At 42.3% G+C, this 25,000-nt stretch overlaps 2 protein-coding genes across 4 annotated transcripts in view; both read left to right on the forward strand.

Annotated features, from left to right (window-relative positions):
• The window catches only part of LOC108276336 (protein kinase C and casein kinase substrate in neurons protein 1), a 75,846-nt gene extending 58,639 nt beyond the window's left edge, over window positions 1–17,207 (forward strand). For all 3 annotated transcript variants that reach the window (XM_017487929.3, XM_053686420.1, XM_017487931.3), the window contains exons 5-10: window positions 7,485–7,640; window positions 9,852–10,027; window positions 11,205–11,325; window positions 12,637–12,752; window positions 13,415–13,608; window positions 14,038–17,207. In XM_017487929.3, the coding sequence (XP_017343418.1) occupies window positions 7,485–7,640; window positions 9,852–10,027; window positions 11,205–11,325; window positions 12,637–12,752; window positions 13,415–13,608; window positions 14,038–14,147 (873 nt within the window). In that variant the 3' untranslated portion in view covers window positions 14,148–17,207. The remainder of the gene's footprint in view (window positions 1–7,484; window positions 7,641–9,851; window positions 10,028–11,204; window positions 11,326–12,636; window positions 12,753–13,414; window positions 13,609–14,037) is intronic.
• Window positions 17,208–20,392: 3,185 nt separating this feature from the next.
• The window catches only part of LOC108276342 (fibronectin type III domain-containing protein 11), a 4,636-nt gene continuing 28 nt past the window's right edge, over window positions 20,393–25,000 (forward strand). Inside the window, exons 1-3 of the mRNA XM_017487944.3 lie at window positions 20,393–20,593; window positions 22,615–23,600; window positions 24,900–25,000. The exon at window positions 24,900–25,000 is cut by the window's right edge and continues 28 nt beyond it. Coding sequence (XP_017343433.1) covers window positions 20,408–20,593; window positions 22,615–23,600; window positions 24,900–24,918 — 1,191 coding nt within the window. The 5' untranslated portion in view covers window positions 20,393–20,407 and the 3' untranslated portion in view covers window positions 24,919–25,000. The remainder of the gene's footprint in view (window positions 20,594–22,614; window positions 23,601–24,899) is intronic.

The following is a 25,000-nucleotide window of genomic DNA, read 5'->3' on the forward strand; positions in this document are numbered from 1 at the left end:
TTAAAAAAGTGGAACTTTCATATGTTCCAGATTCATTACATTATAAATCATCATCGATGATTACAGCTCACAGAAATCAAACATCCAGCATCTCGGAATATTCTACAGAAGAGTTTATAATGCAGGAATGTCGACTGTACAGAGGATTTGATGAGAGGAATGATCCGAAACTGAACCACAGCGCTGCGAAAGCCGAACTACTTCCTACTGTAAACGCCTCGAAGTCGTAATCGCCAACAACGGCTTTACGTCCCGCGTTAATGTCGGAAATCTGTGGAGCCTGAACGCTTTTTTCAGTGGAAATATATTAAATAACGAATACAGAAGTGTCTGAATAATCATTTCCCCTCGGTCTAATTCCACTTTTAATCAGTTTAAAACGAGCCACTCGATCTTGAACAGAGTTCATGGTAAGTGTTTCTACTCTACATTCACGGTTATTCTAATGACGCGTCGATTAATCATTAAGACAAACAGAACAGAAATAAAACCCAGCTTGTCAAGAACAAACCGCTCTGTGCTGAACTTCCACAGCCAGCTCCGCCTCCAGGAGTCGCGGCTCCACCTTCCACATCACCACAGACTCCGTTCCACACTTTCCACCACTCCAGCTCACCTGTGTCCGGATCACACCTGCCTCTCATTTACACTCGTTATCACTCGCTATAGTACTCACTCGCTATATTGTGTGCTGCTTTTCTTTCCGAGGTTTTGAGATTACGTTTCTGAGCATTACTCAATGGATGATTGTTTATAGGCTTAGATTTCTTTCTTTCTTTCTTTCTTTCTTTCTTTCTTTCACAGCCGGTGTCCTGTTTAGCTCTTTACTATCATCTGTGGGTTTTGGTAACAGACTTCTAGCTTGTTTCTGAGCACCAGTGTGCCTGTCAAGTTGGAATTATTATACTCCAGGAGCGATGACGTATTACGATGATTTTATTTTCACTTCAGTTAAACCCTTTCACAGGAAAATCACTTCCATTGTAAATACAATATAAAGTACAAATATAATAAAATCACTCCTAACCAGAGGCGGGTAGAGTACACAAAACTTCTACTCAAGTACAACTACTGAAGTAACAGTAATGATGTTAATAATGACGTGAGTAAGAGTAATAAATGAAGAATCCGATGAGACGACGAGTCCAGCAGAAAGTTACTAGTGACTTGGGATCTGATTAAAATGGAGGGAAAGTCCTGAAGCTCAGACACGGAGAACTGCACGTCTCCCCTCTCCCTGCAAGTCTGTACTGGTTATATGATATAAAACCTGGCTTCGAGATCCCAGTCCTGTGACATGTTCAATAACACACTCAGAACCTGTCATTTTCAACACAAAATCACACACACACACACACACCCCAAAAAACAAACATTTTCCCAACAGATGACTGTCTTTTTCACACCATGTTAACAACACAAACCTGTCAGCATCTGCATTTAAACAAGACGTCAGAGAACAAAAGAACAGAACAGAAGAGAAGGTGTGTGTAGAGAGCGAGAGAGCGAGCGAGAGAGAGAGAGGGGGGGGGGGGTTGTGTGTGTTAGTATGTTCCTCATTATACGTGATATAAAGTAATTATTAAAACTTCATGTATTCATTACTATTGGACAGTACCGGAGGAACCCGCTGTGAAAACGCAGCGAGTCGTGCAGTAAAAGTAGATTCCTGTGATTCTAAATGAGTACGAGTGGAAGTGCGGTCGGATAAAACTACTCCAAAAAGTTACTGAAGTAAATGTAAGGAAGTGAATCTAGTGCATTACTACACACCTGTGCTCCTAACAAAATAACACACTGTGTGTCCTGTACACACTCGCCTAACAAAATAACACACTGTGTGTCCTGTACACACTCGCCTAACAAAATAACACACTGTGTGTCCTGTACACACTCGCCTAACAAAATAACACACTGTGTATCCTCTACACACTCGCCTAACAAAATAACACACTGTGTGTCCTCTACACACTCGCCTAACAAAATAACACACTGTGTGTCCTCTACACACTCGCCTAACAAAATAACACACAGTGTGTCCTGTACACACTCGCCTAACAAAATAACACACTGTGTATCCTGTACACACTCGCCTAACAAAATAACACACTGTGTATCCTGTACACACTCGCCTAACAAAATAACACACTGTGTATCCTGTACACACTCGCCTAACAAAATAACACACTGTGTGTCCTGTACACACTCGCCTAACAAAATAACACACTCGCCTAACAAAATAACACACTCGCCTAACAAAATAACACACTGTGTGTCCTGTACACACTCGCCTAACAAAATAACACACTGTGTGTCCTCTACACACTCGCCTAACAAAATAACACACTGTGTGTCCTGTACACACTCGGTGTATCCTGTACACACTCTGTGTATCCTGTACACACTCTGTGTCCTGTACACACTCTGTGTATCCTGTACACACTCTGTGTCCTGTACACACTCTGTGTATCCTGTACACACTCTGTGTCCTGTACACACTCTGTGTCCTGTACACACTCTGTGTATCCTGTACACACTCTGTATCCTGTACACACTTGGTGTATCCTGTACACACTCTGTATCCTGTACACACTCTGTGTCCTGTACACACTCTGTGTGTCCTGTACACACTCTGTATCCTGTACACACTCTGTATCCTGTACACACTCTGTGTCCTGTACACACTCTGTGTGTCCTGTACACACTCTGTATCCTGTACACACTTGGTGTATCCTGTACACACTCTGTGTCCTGTACACACTCTGTGTCCTGTACACACTCTGTATCCTGTACACACTCTGTGTCCTGTACACACTCTGTGTGTCCTGTACACACTCTGTATCCTGTACACACTTGGTGTATCCTGTACACACTCTGTGTCCTGTACACACTCTGTGTCCTGTACACACTCTGTATCCTGTACACACTCTGTGTATCCTGTACACACTCTGTGTATCCTGTACACACTCTGTGTCCTGTACACACTCGGTGTATCCTGTACACACTCTGTATCCTGTACACACTCTGTGTATCCTGTACACACTCTGTGTATCCTGTACACACTCTGTGTCCTGTACACACTCTGTGTCCTGTACACACTCTGTATCCTGTACACACTCTGTGTATCCTGTACACACTCTGTGTCCTGTACACACTCTGTGTCCTGTACACACTCTGTGTATCCTGTACACACTCTGTATCCTGTACACACTCTGTGTATCCTGTACACACTCTGTGTATCCTGTACACACTCTGTATCCTGTACACACTCTGTGTATCCTGTACACACTCGGTATCCTGTACACACTCTGTATCCTGTACACACTCGGTATCCTGTACACACTCTGTATCCTGTACACACTCTGTGTATCCTGTACACACTCGGTATCCTGTACACACTCTGTATCCTGTACACACTCTGTGTATCCTGTACACACTCGGTATCCTGTACACACTCTGTGTCCTGTACACACTCTGTGTATCCTGTACACACTCGGTATCCTGTACGCTCCCGGGTCTTTCGATATGGAAACATTTTCAGTTGCAAAAATACATTTCTTTTCCGGATCCAGGTTTTTGTAGTAGGATCCGATCTGATGTCCGGTACGTTCTCTCTGATATCTGATCTACCGTTGTGTTTTTGTTGGCATCAGGCTGATTCTTAGACTCGGTATCGGATCAGTACCATCGCTAACAGTAATGTAGATACGAAGTTAACAATAAATCAACGTCACTAACGGATCTTAAACACATTCCTGAATTTTCATCAAATACAGTCCATTACGTTTAAAGAGGAACTTTATTATTATTATTGTTATTATTGTCATTATTATTGTCATTATTATTATTATTATTATTATTATTATTATTATTATTATTATTACTGTATCTTAATCTCTTCCAGCATTCTGCTAAAATGCCACCTGTTAGGGAGGCGGGGTTTAAGGGTGTGGTCCAGGAAGAAAATTGTAGATGTTTAATTTTTTGGCTTTAATATAACTGCTGTGTGATGATAATGTTTATGTTGATGCTACTCGAGTAAAGTTATGATGTGTGTGTGTGTGTGTGTGTGTGTGTGTGTGTGTGTGTGTGTGTGTGTGTGTGTGTGCGCGCCTGAATCAATCGGTGTGTCTGAATCAATACCCCAGCGGCGTGGCTGTAAGCATGTGGTAGGTCAAAAACACTTCTCTGGTGTGCAGCTGAGCTCGGCGTGTGTTTACACTCAGGGATAATTCGCTTTTTGCACAGCAGCTTTTCAGCCGTCGTGCAGATGGTGGAGATGAAGATGGTGGAGATGATCATGGTGGAGATGATCATGGTGGAGATGAAGATGGTGGAGATGATCATGGTGGAGATGAAGATGGTGGAGATGAACATGGTGGAGGTTTCTGTTTTGGAGATGAAGATGGTGGAGATGAAGATGGTGGAGATGATCATGGTGAAGATGAAGATGGTGCAGATGAAGATGGTGGAGATCATCATGGTGGAGATGAAGATGGTGGAGATGATCATGGTGGAGATGAAGATGGTGGAGATGAAGATGGTGGAGATGAAGATGGTGGAGATGATCATGGTGGAGATGAAGATGGTGGAGATCATCATGGTGGAGGTTTCTGTTTTGGAGATGAACATGGTGGAGATGATCATGGTGGAGATGAAGATGGTGGAGATCATCATGGTGGAGATGAACATGGTGGAGATGATCATGGTGGAGATGATCATGGTGGAGATGAACATGGTGGAGATGAAGATGGTGGAGATGATCATGGTGGAGATGAAGATGGTGGAGATGATCATGGAGATGATCATGGTGGAGATGATCATGGTGGAGATGATCATGGTGGAGATGTAGATGGTGGAGATGAACATGGTGGAGGTTTCTGTTTTGGAAATGAACATGGTGGAGATGATCATGGTGGAGATGAAGATGGTGGAGATGATCATGGTGGAGATGAAGATGGTGGAGATGAAGATGGTGGAGATGAAGATGGTGGAGATGATCATGGTGGAGATGAAGATGGTGGAGATGATCATGGAGATGATCATGGTGGAGATGATCATGGTGGAGATGATCATGGTGGAGATGTAGATGGTGGAGATGAACATGGTGGAGGTTTCTGTTTTGGAAATGAACATGGTGGAGATGATCATGGAGATGAAGATGGTGGAGATGAAGATGGTGGAGATGATCATGGTGGAGATGAACATGGTGGAGATGAACATGGTGGAGGTTTCTGTTTTGGAAATGAACATGGTGGAGATGATCATGGTGGAGATGATCATGGTGGAGATGAAGATGGTGGAGATGATCATGGTGGAGATGAAGATGGTGGAGATGATCATGGTGGAGATGAAGATGGTGGAGATGATCATGGTGGAGATGAAGATGGTGGAGATGAAGATGGTGGAGATGATCATGGTGGAGATGAAGATGGTGGAGATGAAGATGGTGGGGATGATCATGGTGGAGATGAAGATGGTGGAGATGATCATGGAGATGATCATGGTGGAGATGATCATGGTGGAGATGATCATGGTGGAGATGAAGATGGTGGAGATGAACATGGTGGAGGTTTCTGTTTTAGAGATGAACATGGTGGAGATGTAGATGGTGGAGATGAACATGGTGGAGGTTTCTGTTTTGGAAATGAACATGGTGGAGATGATCATGGTGGAGATGAAGATGGTGGAGATGATCATGGTGGAGATGAAGATGGTGGAGATGAAGATGGTGGAGATGAAGATGGTGGAGATGATCATGGTGGAGATGAAGATGGTGGAGATGATCATGGAGATGATCATGGTGGAGATGATCATGGTGGAGATGATCATGGTGGAGATGTAGATGGTGGAGATGAACATGGTGGAGGTTTCTGTTTTGGAAATGAACATGGTGGAGATGATCATGGTGGAGATGATCATGGAGATGAAGATGGTGGGGATGAAGATGGTGGAGATGATCATGGTGGAGATGAACATGGTGGAGATGAAGATGGTGGAGATGATCATGGTGGAGATGAAGATGGTGGAGATGATCATGGAGATGATCATGGTGGAGATGATCATGGTGGAGATGATCATGGTGGAGATGTAGATGGTGGAGATGAACATGGTGGAGATGAACATGGTGGAGATGAACATGGTGGAGGTTTCTGTTTTGGAAATGAAGATGGTGGAGATGATCATGGTGGAGATGAACATGGTGGAGATGATCATGGTGGAGATGATCATGGTGGAGATGAAGATGGTGGAGATGATCATGGTGGAGATGAAGATGGTGGAGATGAAGATGGTGGAGATGATCATGGTGGAGATGAAGATGGTGGAGATGATCATGGTGGAGATGATCATGGTGGAGATGAAGATGGTGGAGATGATCATGGTGGAGATGAAGATGGTGGAGATGAAGATGGTGGAGATGATCATGGTGGAGGTTTCTGTTTTGGAAATGAACATGGTGAAGGTTTTAGGAGAAAATTCCAGAATTCATAGTTTTTCCTCTTTCTGTTATAGCAGTGCTGCATTATTCACCTCACTGTTATCTCTGATGTGTTTCCTCCTCCTCACGTTACAGGATGGACAAAACTAACTCCATTTATTTATATATTAAACTCTGGAGGTGTGAGGACCCGGAGAACGTGAAGATAAAAGGTGTGAGGGTCAGGGAGAACCGATCATACAAGTTAGACGATGAGACGAGGCACAGCGTCAGGCTTAAATATCAGAAATCATACACGTGTAGCTTTAACCTGAAATTATTCCAGATATTTTTACATAATTAACAAACCAAGCATCTATAAACGCTATTAATTATTGGCCCCCTTGATGAAAATGAAGAAAAAGCGTGATCACATTATATACTCGCGTTTCATCTTACACTCACCATCACGGCAGCTACTCTGTCTATAACCACTCTCCTTTACTGAGAGTTCAGCTCTTTAGTAATAGATTTCTCAAAAATGTTTTCATATATTTATATAATAAATGCACATAAATTGCCATTGATAAAACATTATTATTTTAAAAATTGCTCTCAGACACCAGGATTCGATTATTTCCTGTTTCTCTGGGGTACAGATACACGGTTACACACATGTAAATTCAGGACAAGTAACAGATATATGGGGAAATATATCACGTGAGCAATATGAAGAATACATAAACAGTTCAAACAAAAGTGTGGAACAATTTGTGAGGAACTGAACACATGGACATAACATCAGCCCATTTCATTTCTTATTTATTTCAAATGTCACATTTTCACAAAGGGTGCCAATAATTCTGGAGTTGAATGTTTTTCAAAGACATAAATCCGGAGAGGTGGAACGGGCGTTCTGAAATGAAATCAGAATCTAAAATATAATCAAACTGACTCCTGAAGGATGTGTAGGAACCAGAAACGTTGTAAATGATCAATAATCAGATCTCTGCGTGAGTCTGATTATCTGAACTGTGTGTGTGTGTGTGTGTGTGTGTGTGTGTAGATGGAAACAGCTAAGAAGACGTACCACATGGCCTGTAAGGAGGAGAAACTGGCAGCGTCTCGCGAGGCCAACAGCAAGGCCGAGGCGTCCGTCACTCCGGACCAGCAGAAAAAACTGCACGAGAAAACGGAGAAGTGCAAACAGGACGTGCAGAAGGTGAGAGAAAAAAACTGAGACGAGAGAGAGAGGCTTTAACAATCCCACTTTCCAACTCCAGCATTCCCGGTTCCATCCAGCAGGGGGGGTTAATGCACAGGATGTAGTCTAGTGGCCTACAGGGACCAAGGGGTCAGGGATCAGGGGGTCAGGGATCAGGGGGTCAGCGATCAGGGGGTCAGCGATCAGGGGGTCAGCGATCAGGGGATCAGGGATCAGGAGGTCAGTGATCAGGGGGTCAACGATCAGGGGGTCAACGATCAGGGGGTCAGCTATCAGGGGTCAGCTATCAGGGGGTCAGGGATCAGGGGGTCAACGATCAGGGGGTCAGCGATCAGGGGGTCAGCTATCAGGGGGTCAGCTATCAGGGGGTCAGGGATCAGGGGGTCAGCGATCAGAGGGTCAGCGATCAGGGGGTCAGGGATCAGGGGTCAGCGATCAGGGGGTCAGCGATCAGGGGGTCAGGGATCAGAGGGTCAGGGATCAGGGGGTCAGCGATCAGGGGTCAGCTATCAGGGGGTCAGCGATCAGGGGTCAGCTATCAGGGGGTCAGCTATCAGGGGGTCAGCGATCAGAGGGTCAGCGATCAGGGGGTCAGCGATCAGGGGGTCAGCTATCAGGGGTCAGCTATCAGGGGGTCAGCGATCAGAGGGTCAGCGATCAGGGGGTCAGCGATCAGGGGGTCAGCTATCAGGGGGTCAGCGATCAGGGGGTCAGGGATCAGGGGGTCAGGGATCAGAGGGACTGTTATCAAATCCCAGGCATGTATTAAATTGTTCCATAATGATTATTACTGCTGTAGTAATTACTGGTGTTACTGGACGGAGGTTTTAAAATAACAGGTAATTGACGGTTTAACGTTGCCCCTCCGTATTTCAGTTTCAGGTGTAACCTCATTAACCTACATACAACAGGTAGAAAGGTCAGAAAATTGAGAGTGGTGCACAAACGCTTAAAGAGGAGCGAGAAAGAGAACTCCTGCAAAAGATCCCAAAAGTAACAGGGTATTTCCACTCTTCCACGGCTGCTGGAGAAGAAGTCAACAAGCCAGTGTTAATAACTGCAGAGTCATATCTCACTGCAGCTCTCACCTGGTTTCCGGCAGGGCTGAGTCTGGTCAGTACCTGGATGGGAGACCTCCTGGGGAAACTAAGGTTGCTGCTGGAAGTGGTATTAATGAGGCCAGCAGGGGGCGCTCACCCTGTGGTCTGTGTGGGTCTAATGCCCCAGTACAGTGACGGGGACACTATACTGTAAACACAGCAGCGTCTTTCTGACGAGACGTTAAACCGAGGTCCTGACTGTCTGTGCTCATTAAAATCCCAGGACACTTATGGTAAAGAGTAGGGGTGTAACCCCGGGGTCCTGCCCAAATCCCCCCACTGACCCTCCTCCGTCACCCCCTAATAATCTCTGAATCAGCTACATCACTCTCTCCTCTCCACTAATAGCTGGTGTGTGGTGGGAGTTCTGGAGCACTGTGGCTGCCGTCACATCATCCAGGTGGAGGATACACACTAGTGGTGGGTGAGGAGACCCCCCCCCCCCCCCCCATACGATGTCTAGCACTTTGAGCGTCTAGAAAAGCGTAATATAAATATAAATATAACTGTAACTGTAACTAGCTAATGGCTGCAGCTAATTTGAGCAGAAGCACGGAGTCTGCTCCTGTATCTGATTCTGATCTAATTCACATGCAGATGTTCTTTTCCGGAGCTGCAGATGAAACCATTTGCGAGTCGTTCTCCATTAGACTCTCGCTCTCTCTTCTCATCATGAATCATTTTGATCGTGTGATAATTATCTCTCTAAAAGATGAGTTCATAATTTATATCTCGAGATCCGTCACTTTCTGCTGAATTATTAAACACGCATTAAAGTCCCGAGTTTCTTTAAACTAGCAGCGATAAAATCCTGACGAAGATGAACAGATCGGACAGAATATCTCACACACTTCTCTCAAACAGAACAATTCCAGGTTTTTAAAGGAATTATTGTGTCTTGTTGCATTTTTTCTAAATATCTAAATATCATACTTCGCCTAAATCAGTCATTTATCTACTCAGAGTAATAATTCCCTGATATTCATTTTATTTAAGCTTCATTTTCTAGTTCATGGCTGATCATCATCACAGTGCACTAGACTCTTAATAATATGTACTCTGTGTGTGTGTGTGTGTGTGTGTGTGTGTGTGTGTGTGTGTGTGTCAGGCGAAGGAGAAGTATGAGAAGTCTCTGGATGAGTTGGGGAAATGTCAGCCGCAGTACATCGAGAGCATGGAGCAGGTTTTTGATCAGTGCCAGCAGCACGAGGTGAAGAGACTCAACTTCCTCAAAGAGGTTCTACTGGACATCAAACGCCACCTCAACCTCACCGAGAACCAAAGGTCAGAGTTATATATATATATATATACGTGTGTGTGTGTGTGTGTGTGTGTGTGTGTGTGTATACACAATGCAGACGGTCTGATAGTGTGAAACTTTCCTAATTTCAAAAGGACCACAGTATGAAACCATGTGATCAGCTGACTCCGCGCAGTTCTCACGTGTGTATGCACGAGCGAATCCCCAATCGCGGTCCCTTGCTGTAGATTTGGGAGAATGCCGTTGTACATATCGACGTTGACAGCAGCAGCGTCTGTGCAAACAGCGACTAACTCTGTCCTCCATTCATCCGAGCCGGAGTCCTGGAATAGATCGACCGGCCCGTTCCTTATGTCCCGCGCCGCTTTAGCACCCAGGTCAGTTAATCCTAGAGAATCACGGTGAACTCAGGTGAAAGCAGACCCAAAACTCTTCCCTCAAATCCATACTGAGAGTCAGTGCTGTGCTTGAATTACTCACGTTTCCCCTTCACGTGAATGACACGCCCCTCCGACGTTCACTCCTATCCTTCTCAGTAGCGCCAGATCCTCAGCACATGAAGATATAGGATGTGTGTTTAGCTTTATGGGGAAAAACATGACACAGAGCCGTCCGTTGTTCTTCATCCGCCCTGTTTTACCATCTAGCCTGTGGACGACTGGATATTTCACCTTGACTAGCGTGTCTGTTATTGATCACTGGTACTATATTTATCTGCTCCTTACTCTTCCCATGATTATCAAACGCTGGATGACTGAAACTCTTTGTCCCCGAATAGAAGGCACTAGTTTTGTCTGCTTGACGTGGTTGTGAGCGGCGTATCTTACACCACATTGGACTCCGCTCCTCGTCAGATTCAATCCATGGCACTTCTCTGAGAAAACTCTTTTCTTTCGATCGGACTCGATCTGACGTTTCTGACGAGGTGGAGGAATGCTAAAGAAGTTGCATGCGTACCTGCGCGCTGGTTATGCGCACCCCTGTGTGTGTGTGTGTGTGTGTGTGTGTGTGTGTGTGTATTTATATATACATATTTAATATCATTTCCTCTCTACATAATTACCTGGCTGAATAACTGTGATAAATGACCCTGATGAAAATAATCGGGGTTAGTATTTTACACTTTATTCTACAGACCTAAAGTCCAGAGAATTGGTGTTTAATTCTTATTTAAGAGTTTGTAGTCTGTGTGTTTTGTAGTTATGCGACAGTTTACCGCGAGCTGGAGCGCAGCATCCTCGCCATCAGCTCACAGGAGGATCTGAAGTGGTTCAGCAACAACCACGGCCCCTGCATGCACATGAACTGGCCCCAGTTCGAGGTAAACAAACACCAGCAAGGCATTATGGGCATTATAAACCTTATTTGTTCTAGGATATTTGTTCGTTATATTTGAGCCTTAATCACGTACTTTCATAACGGAGGTGTTTGATAAACGTCAAGTTGTTGTTTTAAAAAGCTTATACGCTTAGAATATTTCAGGTTTAGTATTGTGTTAACTTTTAAAGGTCATTAACTGTATCGGGGAAAGACAGAACGGGAAAACTCAAATCCTCGCTCAGAAATCCACCCTTAGAAACTATAATAATGTATGTACAGTGCTCTCCACTAATATTGGCATTCATTGGGGTGCCAATAATTGTTGTACACCTATATTTAACAAAGATTTTATTTCGGATGAACTGTGTTGTGTTTGTAATTGCTTGCTCTCCGTGAGCGCAGAGTATTTTTGTGAATTTTTTGTGCAAAAGATCGAAAGGTTAAACAATAAAGACAGTTTTCCACAGCCCTCTTTGCTCATATTTACCAAGGGTGCCAATATTAGTTGAGGGCGGTGTGTTTCAAAATGAGCTTGCACTTGTTTGCACAGCACACACACCACCTATATTCCTGTTAATAGACTTGTATTACCCCATATTTATAAATATTTCAATGTTTCACAGTGTTATATTGCACATATCTGCACTTTATTCCAAATAGAGTCCATACTGTTCCTGCCTGCTCTGTATATTATTCTATTTTTCCTTTTCTACCTGTATACAAGTAAACTCTGTTTTATCTCACGGACAGTCGGAAAAAGCATTTCACTGCACACTGAATGAGTTTGTGTGTGTGTGTGTGTGTGTGTGTGTGTGTGTGTGTGTGTGTGTGTGTGTGTGTGAACAATTCAATTAGAATTTTACATTTTAGGTGTGTTTGCTATTGCAGTTCAAAATATAGTCTCTAGGGGGCGCTGATGTCATCGTCATCATCATCATCGTCATCATAATAATAATAATAATAATAATAATAATAATAATAATGCATACCTGCATACTTTGTTTTTAAACTGAAATTTAATAACACACAAGTCAAAACTAATATTAATGTGAGACTCATTATTTGCCAAACACACGCCGAGGTTAAAATAAAAATACATGAACAATCGCACATTAACTTTAAGGGAAGTTAAAAACAGCGGGCAGTGTGAGAGGCGTAGCGTTTTATTCGCTGTGCAGGAATGACAGAAGTAAAATAAGATCAAAATGAAGAATTTGAGTTGTAGGTGTTTAGCTTTTTATTTCACCACATAAATAATAAACTCTGTGACTCTGCATGATTCCGACTGTTTCCGGATCCTGTCTCCTCTCAGGAGTACAATCCAGACGCCACTAACGCCGTGGCCAAGCGGGAGAAGAAGAAGCCGGACGGAGCTGCTCCTGCCACGCCCAGTACGGAGCACGGAGGACAGCCAGAAGACCCCGGCAGGTCAGGACACGTCCACGCTCCTACACCACCACCATTCATCCATCCATCTATCTATCTGCCCATCCATCCATCCATCTATCTGTCTGCCCATCCATCCATCCATCCATCTGTCCGTCCATCTGTCCATACATCCATCTATCTGCCCATCCATCCATCTGTCCATCCATCCATCCATCTATCTGTCTGCCCATCCATCCATCCATCCATCTGTCCGTCCATCTGTCCATACATCCATCTATCTGCCCATCCATCCATCTGTCCATCCATCCATCCATCCATCTATCTGTCCGTCCATCCATCCATCCATCCATCTATCTATCTGCCCATCCATCCATCTGTCCGTCCATCTGTCCATACATCCATCTATCTGCCCATCCATCCATCTGTCCATCCATCCATCCATCTGTCCATCCATCTATCCATCCATCTGTTCTGGCATCATCGGAAAGCTTACAGCTTTACATCTGACTGTTACACTGGAGACTCCTTCCGTAAATGTTAAACACATTCCTCCTTACAGAAAACTTCACCATGTCATTGACCCGTTCCGGTACATTCCGTACGGCTGTGCACAGCTCCACCTCACAATCCTGACCATTCAATCATTTTTCAGGAAATTCTTTACCACACAGCTCTTTGTTAAATGTTGATGTTTTTCCCAGCGTGAGCAGCTACGATAAGAACCAGGCGTACTCTACGGAGTGGTCCGATGACGAACAGGCGGCCGGTTATTCAGGAAATGAGACTAACGGCGGCGGGAACTCGTTCGAGGACGACTCTTGCAGAGGAGGCGTGAGAGTGCGAGCGCTGTACGATTACGATGGACAGGAACAAGACGAGCTCAGCTTCAAAGCAGGTACGTTGCTAACGCTAATCATCTGTAGGATCAATACATCTAGTCTAGTTACAAAACTCTTTCAGAGTCCAGAAATGACGTGAGGAAAGTTGCTGGTGTTCAGAGTCGCGTTACGCGGCTCCTCGTTCAGAGTTCTTCATTACCACCTTTAAACACAAACACTCTTCCTTAAACCGGAAAAATACAATCAAGGATAGAAAATGCGGACCGGAGGGCCATAACAGCTAAAGACTGTTTATGTAGGTTTACGTCAGGGTTATGTCACCGGACGTATACTGAGCTGCACTCAGTCGTTATTTAGTTTTTATGACACGTGTTGAAGTGAAGCTTTTGGTTTATGCCAGCTATCATACAGGGCTTATGCAGGCTTTATGTAGCCTTATGAACATGGAGCAGTTAAAGACAAGCTTCATTGTCTGGTGTCCCCAGGAGACGAGCTGATGAAGATCGAGGAGGAGGACGATCAGGGCTGGTGTAGGGGACGTCTGGATAGCGGACAGACGGGACTGTACCCCGCCAACTACGTGGAGGAAATCTAATGATGGAGGAAGACATAACGCTGCGATATAACAGCCCAGCGCAGAGCCAGAGACTTCAGAGCGACACACACACACACGCGCACACACACACTTCCCCAACAAAATATGCTAAGCAGTCGCGTCTAAAAACAAACAAAAATAATGTCTTAGTAAAGCTTAAACATTTATTCACACAGTATATAAGCCTGCGGTGTGTGAGGGAGGGAGGAGCATATATGTTACATCCAGAAGCATTTACTGCTATAATATATATCAATATTACACACACACACACACACACACACACACACAACCATATGCAAGTTCAGGGAAACATATTGAAGTGTGTTTGATATGAAAACTGTGCGGCTCGCTGCTTCATGTCCGTCATATCGATAAAATCAATACATTTTTGAGGAAAATCTTTATGTAGCAACGTCACCGTGTGTGTGTGTGTGTGTGTGTGTGTGTGTGGCAGCATATGTACATGTCCATGTTCTTGCAGTCATGTTGAGAAAACAGGAATACACACACACACACACACACACACACACACACACACACACACAGAGCATGTACATGCCATTATTCCTGTTTTCTACCATCCATTTTTTATGCTACAGCAATCACACAGCCATGCATACAGCAAGATGCTCCACTCATGACATTTCATTATTATTATTATTATTATTATTATTATTATTATTATTATTATTATCATTACTCTGTGCAGTTCTCAGAGTGGCCACAGGCTGACGGGGGGCAGTGATGAGACACTCAGTTCTCAGTCCTCAGACACAGGAAGTGGAGAAACCTGACACGTGGAATGATCTGTCTCTCACTCGTGTCTCTCTCACTCGTGTCTCTCTCACTCGTGTCTCTCTAACTCGTGTCTCTCTAACTCGTGTCTCTCTAACTCTTGTCTGCTGTTCTGCATTTGATCACTTTATCGCTCTTCTCATGTCCAACATCTGGTTGTTGTGTCTTCACAGACGGTTTATCTGCTCAGTGAGCTCTCAGAGACCTCTGAGGGAATGTCGTGTGAACACTTGACCTCATTTGCATCTACAAGCCTGAGTTTAATGTGTTGCATCAGTCCCCTTCACGTCTTATCTTATTCGATCTCATAATGACGTGAACTACGTGAAGTTATTTATCCACACACATCATTCATCAGCCATCATCCAGCTAATAGAAATATATTTACTTCTTCCTGTAAAGCCCTGCTGCTTCGTGCTGAAGATCTCAGAGGCGTTTATAACACTAATGTGAACAGCTACGCTAAAACAGCTTGAACTTTATATCTGTGATGATTATATCAGGATTATTTCAGCTCGGAAATGAGCTTTAAATATAAACTGCAAAGTGATAAGAGGAGAAATTGTCTGCGTTCATGACCGAGACGTGGAGACTGAGACGAGTCTTACTCAAGACGATTCAAATCATAACAGTAAAAGATACAGATATAAAACTGTAATATGTAGTAAACATATAAATATAAATATTCTTGTAACTCTATAATGTGTAAAATATATATATATATATATATCTCTATAACTGACACAGTTGTAAAGCAACTTAAGTAAATTAAAAAGCTATTAAGTAAAATGTTCATAATTCTTCAAGAAAAATCAAGTTTCCCAACAGCTCCCGATTTTATCCGAGATTGAAATCCAAATCTCAAGAAATAGCGTTTTTATTATTTATTTATTTCCGAAGTGCTTTTTAAAAAAAAACAAGAACAGGCGAACATTTGATTCAGATTGAGTCTCACACAAATGCAGCAGTTCTGCCTGATAAAACATTTATAAAGCGTTTGTAAAATGCTTATTAATGTGTTATGAATGAAGACTCAAAACAGGTCCTCTTCATATATATATATATAAAAATTTAAAAAATACAATTTCGGTCTACATTTGTAAAAAATTAAACGTTTACATTTTTTTCCCCAAAGCTGTGAATAAATTAGTGAATTACTGAAGACTACGTCTCACGTCTGAGGTTAAAATAATGAAAAAAACAACTAAACAGTTCTTCTTGAGCATTTTTAGAAACTACGTGAGATTTTTCCGACCCGTTTAAAGATTAGAACTGGAAATATTAACATTCATCCAGGATTCCCGGTGGTCATGAACCCAGCGAGGAGAAACTAAGTGAAGAGCGTAACTACGTCTAAAAATAAATACAATAAAATAGTATTAATTCATTCAGAAATTGTGAATTAAACGAGTAGATCCTGAAATTTTATTATAGATACGGAAGATAAACACCAGCTTTTACACGGTTTGTATTAATATAAACTGTCCAGCCTGATAAAAATGACTCTTATTGTACACACACACACACACACACACACACACACACACACACACACACGTTGATGTGTTGAGGAACATGTTTAAAGGAAAACATCTTTATTATATCCAGTGTATGAATTGTGTTAATATGTAGACAAAAAGTGAAGAAAAAAATGCAAGTGTTTGAAACACAACCAGAACAATATTGTAGTCGTCATATACGTGTAAAACGTTAAAACAGCAAAAAATCACAAAGATTTAAGAAAAAAAAAATCCTTAATAATGTTACGCTGCACTATAGCAACCATCATTGTGTTAATTTTGATTTGGACTGCGATGGAAAGGTCTCTGATCCACACTCCTGTATAAACACGTCCTCTTTGTATATGATGATGTAATTTAAAGATGATATTCTCTCGTCGCTGTACGAACGTGTCGCGTAGAGACCACACCTAAACCAGACGGCGTCAAAATGTCCATATATATATTTTTGTTTTGAATGTTGATTTACGCGGAGGAAGCCGTGTGCGGTCTACAGGATGTGATGTTCATGATAATAATAATAATTAGTGCTGTATTTTGATTCTCCTCACTGGTGTAGTGCCTGTTCATGTTAATATGCCATGAAACTCATTTAAATATGCATCGAGATGAAAGGTGTAAACGGGGATGAGGATGAAGAGGAGGATGAAGGTGAGGATGAGAAAGCTGATTGAAGTCGTTGTGCTGATGTTGATATTGCAATATTAGTGTGAATGGGAAAAAAATAAGCTTGAGAAAACCACCCGTGTGCTGTCGTTTATTCACCTTAGATTAGATCTCCCTCTGTTCAGGAAGGAGGGGTTTTTACTGAAGAGCTGAGTAAACTTTTGAATAACAGAGAGAAGATTCTCATTCATGCTTACAGTTGATATTTGGTTGCAATCCCATGATGCATTGCAACCGATTTCTACAGAAGTTCATAGTGCATTGTTATTGTTATTATTACTGTATCTCAGAAGGAAAAAAAAAGTGGAGGGAAAAATTTTATGGAGAAAAAAAAGTACATTCCATATTATCAGATTCTTTATAAATCTATCAAATAATTATTAGGGTTAATAATGATATAATATGATATAATATAATATTTTATTTTATTATTATTATTAAGCATATCTCCAGACATTGTGTTGTTTATCTCATTCTATTGTGTTTATTTCAAGGGTTTTTCTTTAAACTTTGATCTTTTTTTTACATCATATTTTAAATCATGGCGGGAAATTTTCGATGTCAGGTTTGATGAGAAATGATTTACAATCGAGTGAAACGCAGGTAAATAATTTATCCGCTTCTAAATCTGTGTTAGTGTATTATTTATCATTATTAATATAATTTTACTGTACTCAATATTTCATTTAACAAATATTATAACAACATTTGAACATGATAGTCTTAATTGATTGTATAAAATATATTACTTTATAACTTTATCCTTAATTAGTAATTCATCTCTAATCTGTGAGCTATATAATGAAATGATGGTAAATGACTTTATTATTGAACTTTAAATGAAATCGTTACGGAACATTGTGAGTAGATTTAAGATATTTAAGACTGATTCCAGTTTGTTTTTATAAACGGACAGTACGTTATACGTCAGCGAATGCAGAACAAGGCCGTGAGGTGCACGCAGTATCAGATTGTTGTTGAGATCAGGAGAATTTCCGACACGACTTTATGAGATTTATATTTGAGGCTGTCGCTTCACGTGAGTCCCGAAAGACAAGCCGAGAATCCGTTGTGCAAATCGTTTCCATGAGAATAATGTCCTCATGATGACACGTTATAAGAGAAACTTTACACCCTGGTTTATTAATGCAGCAGTGAAGCTCTTCATCATGGAGCTTGTTATGAAAAGGAACCAGAACCCTTCTCACGGTTTTATTGTTCTGTGTGGGATGCTGTCTCAGTGCAGGATCACGTCACCTTTAATTATTCGTGTTGATGTTTGTGATCATCAGTTATGAAGTGCATGAGTGTGTGAGTGTTTAAGAAAAAGTATTAAATACACTCTAAAAATGTTGGGTTATTTTTTTCTACCAAAACGTTGGGTTAAGCCTGTTGGGTCGTTTAATTGGGTTATTTTCTCAGTTTCTACTCAGTTTTGGGGCAGTTTTGTGCAACCCAACCGTTGGGTTAATGGCTGGGTCATTTTCACTGACAGGTGAATCAATGCCCCCCTCCTGCCCCCCTCCTGCCCCGCTCCTGCCCCCCTCCTGCCCCACCCTGACACCTCAGTCCAGCTCCTCTGATCAAAGCAACTCAGCACAGACTGTTTGAATTCGCCTCAGGTGGAGGTCGTGGTTTTTGAGGCGAGGATATGTATGTTATAGTTATATATCGTACAGTTTTAAATCTTATAGTTATATATCCTATAGACATTGTATCTTTATAGTTACCTTACAGTTGCATCTCTATTATTAAAGTTTATCTCACAGTTATATATCTCACGGTTATATATCTGTAAAGCAGTCAATTCATTTCCATTTATTCTTCACTCTGACCCGGAAACTGTTATTAATCACTGCCAATAAATCTAGCACACTAACTCACACGCCGTCACATTTACACCATCGCTAACGTCTCAAACCTCACACCTTATTCCCTACACAGGTCACACAAACACCAGGAACTTTTCAAAATCCTCACACTTTTTTCTTAGTGAGGACGAAATGCCACATATTAACTCTCATATAATCATAACCGTGATCTACCGAGTGGCATTAAAGGTTGTTTTCTTTCAAATTTACAAATGACTTCACTGACAGAGAGAACTGAGACTGACCCAGAAAACAAACACCGTGTCTTTTACACCCAGCCACGTGATGATAATCCGCCGCAAAAATACTGCGCCTCTCGCGCTTCTTAATAAGTACTCTCTTTACTTATTGATTCCTCGAACCAGACTCTTTCCGTTAGCAAATATTTTCACCGTTTTTATCTCTCTCTCTCTCTCTCTCTCTCTCTCTCTCTCTCTATATATATATATATATATATATATATATATATATATATATATATATATATATATATATATATATATATACCCGTCGGTATATATCTTAGTTTTGAAGCTGTGATCTAAGAAACACCAAGTTCCCCGAACTTCTTATAAGAAATCGCTCCATGTAATACTTTTCTCAACGCATTTCTTATATCATTGACTCCCTTCAATTCAATTCAATTCAATTCAATTTTATTTGTATAGTGATTTTTACAATAGACATTGTCTCAAAGCAGCTTTACAGAAATATATAAACACAGGATACTGATAGTAAAAGTGCAAATTTATCCCAATTGAGCGAGCCGGTGGCGACGGTGGTGAGGAAAAACTCCCTAAGATGTTTTAAGAGGAAGAAACCTTGAGAGGAACCCGACTCAGAAGGAACCCATCCTCATCTGGGTAACAACAGATAGTGTGAAAAAGTTCATTATGGATTTATATGAAGTCTGTATGGCGTTAGGAGCAGCCGTAGTCCCAGCAGTCTGGAGTTGGAGAAGATGAGAGCGCCATCCAGAGGCAGGACATCCGAAACGGATCAGGCAGGTCCGGAGAGAAGAAAGGATCAGGATCTCTAGTATCTCCATAACATTGTGTGTGGCTCGACAGAAGGAGAGAGGGAGAGAAGAGACTGTTAGGACTGTGATTAGCATAACAGAAAGTCTAGTCAGAGTAGGCCTGAGTAAATAAATACGTATTAAGCCTGGACTTAAACACTGAGACTGTGTCCGAGTTCCATAACTGTGGGGCTCTATAAGAGAAAGCTCTTCCCCCTGCTGTTGCCTTCGCTATTCGAGGTACCAACAAATATCCTGCACCTTTTGGTCTAAGTAGGCGCGGCGGATCAAAAGTTCACTTAGATACTGTGGCGCGAGACCGTTTAGTGCTTTAAATACAGACAGCAATACACAATTACTTCATAAAATTCTAATTCCAAATTCTTGATGATTCCTGCAGTCAGTGGTGAGGCTGCGTCGGTCTTTCGCTCCGCACAACAAAGGGCAAACCAAACCGCCTGCGTGTCAACACGGACTTGTTGTCCAGAAAAGCTGAAAGACTCGCGCAGCCCAGCCAGGAGACGCCAAATTGTCGTGGAAATTAGACAACACTCTGAGACTTGTCCTCTGAAGGTAAAAAGGTTTCTTACAGAAAGATGGTTAATACAGGATAGAATAAAGCAGGAGAGAATAATGAGAGCGCTCTGAAGTGCTTGTGCTGAACCACTACTATATATATGAAACGCAGAGCATGACACACTCCTGTGTACCGATAAGAAGCGGTGTGAGGCAGTTCAAACAGGCTTTGTTTTAGGATCTTAGAAGATGTGCAGATGAACCCTGAACAGAAGACACAACGTTTGTGTCTCTGTACGCAGATACACATTCTGTACTGATCTCAGTGACATGACGTGGACTTCTTAGGCGTTATCCTCTGAGGAACATGAACAGAACAAGAACAAAATTATTACAAAGTAAAAATGAATCATTTCCCTCACAAGTGTGAGAACTGAAGCTTCACAAAATATCAATTTATCTGAAAACATACATAATCATGTGACCTCACCGGCTCTAATTTTCATATTAAAACTGCCGATGTTGCGTATCCGTGGCGACACGAATAACAAAGAACAAATACAGAGACGCTTAAAGAGGAAAAATCAGGTAGGATCATTTGTGTGAACTATTATGTACAACTTAACCCTTACAGTTTCTGTACTACTGCATCAAAGCTTAATGTAATTAGCGTAAAAAAGGATGTTGTGAACGGAAGTGGTTGATATTGTGGATGGGCGTGGTTTAAATGTTATTTATTATATTCATTAATGTGCGTTACAACCCCAAAGTTGATTATTTTCCTCTAATGTCCCGAAGTGCTTTATTCCCCTTGTACCACAGCACTTTCCCAACAGTGACATTTAATTTTATTAATTAAAACAATGTGGTGGAAATTTCCTCTAAAATGAAAAACCACTAACACCTGAATATGCTCAAAGAAACATTTTATTCAATTAGCAACTGCTCAGGAGTCCAGGTAGAAAACTCTCACCTTACCAACTGTACCTTACCTCAGAGTGTTACGAGGGTTGAGACAGAACATCGGAATCTATATGGTTACGTTCATGAATTATTAATTTCCTTATCAATCATTCATTTAGTTAAGGACAAAGAAATAAACATCCCTTACAACCAATACACTGAAATATAATAAACACCACCGCTTATCTTCCTCACCACCATCTTCTTCCCATCATATATCCCCGTCTTATCTCGTCCACTCATTTGCTTGGTATACTGTATGTTCTGGTGGTCATAAAACATACCGCAGCACTTTTACGATCACTTTCCCCTGACCGTCCAGGTCAGATCACCAAACATGGAAGGAGCCCTCGGAACAGTCCCGACTTTCTTCCAAAAAATATACAGCTTCTTGAGATGATCATTCCCATTTCCTTATTTCTTAATGCAACCTGTTCTTTCTCAGATTTGCACGGAGATGTTCACAGAACTGTTATTAGGCTAATAATTTTAATCTTCTCCATAACAATGACACATCATACATTTTTTTCTGTTTATAGTTGCATTGAATGTTGAGGAACATCAGCAAAGCAAGAACCTGTTCTTATTCACAGCAGCTATAAACAGTCGAAACCGTCGTTCCCTCACCGGCTTCTCTTCTTCCCTCTCTTGAGGTTAATAAGACAAAAAAACAAACACAGAGCTTGTCTTGATACTGAGAAAGGCCAAAAAGTGTAAACTGAAGTGTGCTGAAGATGTGGGAAACTTAACGCTACAGCTTTATCCCGGACTGTTCCAAAGCGCCGACACTGGAGACTCCTTCCATACACGTTAAATAAACATCTCCTCCCAGAAAACTTCACCTTATCAAATATTATACGCGTTTCTTAAACCATTTACGTGGAGCGTCCGTTGTACGAGTGCCTGTGAATGAGCTGTTGCTATAGAAACGATAACGTTAATACATAAGACTTAATATAAACCTGTGATTTTGCAGCCGCACTACTGTCAGAGCCACTGTTATAAAAAAAATTAATCAACTTCTGACCAATCACAATCCAAAATTCAGGGGCACTGTGGAATAACAGGAATGAACATTTTCTCAACAATAACCCTCACTTTTGTTTTAATCAAAGGTCAGATCTTCACCCGTCTCACTGCTGAAGAGACCGACTGTGCCGTTATCTGCAGATAGGAAAAGAAAAATGAGCACAGACAGCAAATGTGTCTCAACATCTTCAATGAAGAGCTGTGGTCCAGACGGACCGGGGGACACGAACGACTGGTCCAGGTCGAAGCCTAACACAAGCCCGGCTCCTCTCAGCATTGAGAACGATATCATGGATCTTCTCAGCACGAGACTGAGTCTGGATCAGCTCCAGACCAACTATCACAAACTGGAGCTCCTCAAGAACTCTTCCTTCTACATTATGGTGAAACACGAAGACTTACCTCAGCTGGACATTTCCGACTCCACCCTTATGCCCGTCATTGATCTTTCGAGGTTCCAGCGTGTGAAGAGGGACGGCAAAAACCAGGTGAAGCTCCAGCTGGCGTTGCTCGAGATGCTTTTCACCGAGCTAACCAGGGGTCGAGAGGAACTGGAGGACATCTTGGCTCAAAAAGGTGCCCCGTCCCTCATGCTCGGAGGAGCTGTGATAAAGGAGAAGATCCTCAGGCTCCAACAGGCGGCTGAAGACTTTGATGCAGTGTTGATTTCCGGGAAGCTCCATGTCAAACACAGCCTGATCCCCGTGCTGGAAAGCACAAGCTTGCCAGAGTTTCAGCTGGTGCTGGAGGCCAAGAAGCCGGTGATGTTTAACAGAGAGAAAACCCAAGCCTTTTGCGATTCAGTGATTCTTCATTGGTACATCGATGAACAGGACCAGCACAAACCGGATGAAAAATTCGAGATCCATTACAAACTCCTCAATCCGACAAACGACGACGAAGCCAAAGAGTTCGGCGTTGTGGTCTTCCCAGGTTACGTTACTAAATTCACCGACCTGAGGCCAGATAGCAGCTACGAGTTCACGGTGAAGAGATCGGAAGACACCGGTCTGGTTTATAGGGTGTGGAATGACACCATCATCATCACGACCAGCTCGCCACACACCAGCAGGTAGTTATATATACACTAAAGTTCTAAATCTTATAGTTCTATATCCTATAGATATTGACCACAGGTAAGTTAGCATTCACACTAATGATTCATCATTAACGCTGCTCAGAACGCCGGGCGGAGTTTGTGATGTTTACACAGGGAGCTCTCGGAAATGAATTGATTGTCAAACAGTGACTCGGCGAGTGATAATTAACGTTAGCTATCGCTACGGCTTCCTCAGGGAATATCATGTACCGCTTCCTCAGGGAACATCATGTACCGCTTCCTCAGAGAACATCATGTACCGCTTCCTCAGGGAACATCATGTACCGCTTCCTCAGAGAACATCATGTACCGCTTCCTCAGAGAACATGATGTACCGCTTCCTCAGGGAACATCATGTACCGCTTCCTCAGAGAACATCATGTACCGCTTCCTCAGTGAACATCATGTACCGCTTCCTCAGGGAACATGATGTACCGCTTCCTCAGAGAACATCATGTACCGCTTCCTCAGGGAACATCATGTACCGCTTCCTCAGGGAACATCATGTACCGCTTCCTCAGGGAACATCATGTACCGCTTCCTCAGAGAACATCATGTACCGCTTCCTCAGGGAACATCATGTACCGCTTCCTCAGGGAACATCATGTACCGCTTCCTCAGGGAACATCATGTACCACTTCCTCAGAGAACATCATGTACCGCTTCCTCAGAGAACATCATGTACCGCTTCCTCAGAGAACATCATGTACCGCTTCCTCAGAGAACATCATGTACCGCTTCCTCAGTGAACATCATGTACCGCTTCCTCAGGGAACATCATGTACCGCTTCCTCAGTGTAGGAGTTACACTACTAGTGTCATGTGTTTCTGTCGGCTGTGAAACATGGACGGAGGTTCTTCTATAATTCTCTGGCCTGCATCTCATCTCTGAGTCCGGGTTCGCTGGCTGGATGCTGTCACCAGTAGAGATAGCTCAGTAATGTCGAGGTTAAAAGTTCTTCACGAGGTTAACGTGACAGAAAGAGGATGGGGTTACAGGAGGGTGTAATGTTTTCCTCTGTCTCTGTAATGTTGGTTACATTAATTAGGTTGTGCAAAAACATTGGTGGTGAGCCGCTAAAGTCTGGAAAATAAATATTCACAAGTCAGCTAGATTCTCCCGGTGAGTCTACAGCGCCATTTTGTTCATCAGGAGATCCGAGGTCACGTTTCCAAAATTACACCGTTTGGGATTTTATTTTTAACTTCTCAGTTAAACCCAAAGGAATTTGTCCATATTTTCTAGCCAACACTCTTTTTGCTCTCTTACAGCTCTTCAGATGAAAGCTAGCGGGACTCTTGTCTTCCCAGATGGAGGGAGATTTATAAGAAGACGCATCGACTCCAGTTCTTACATCTGATCAATGTTTAAA

The sequence above is a fragment of the Ictalurus punctatus genome, chromosome 15 (assembly GCF_001660625.3).
Source record: "Ictalurus punctatus breed USDA103 chromosome 15, Coco_2.0, whole genome shotgun sequence".
Lineage (NCBI taxonomy): Eukaryota > Metazoa > Chordata > Actinopteri > Siluriformes > Ictaluridae > Ictalurus > Ictalurus punctatus.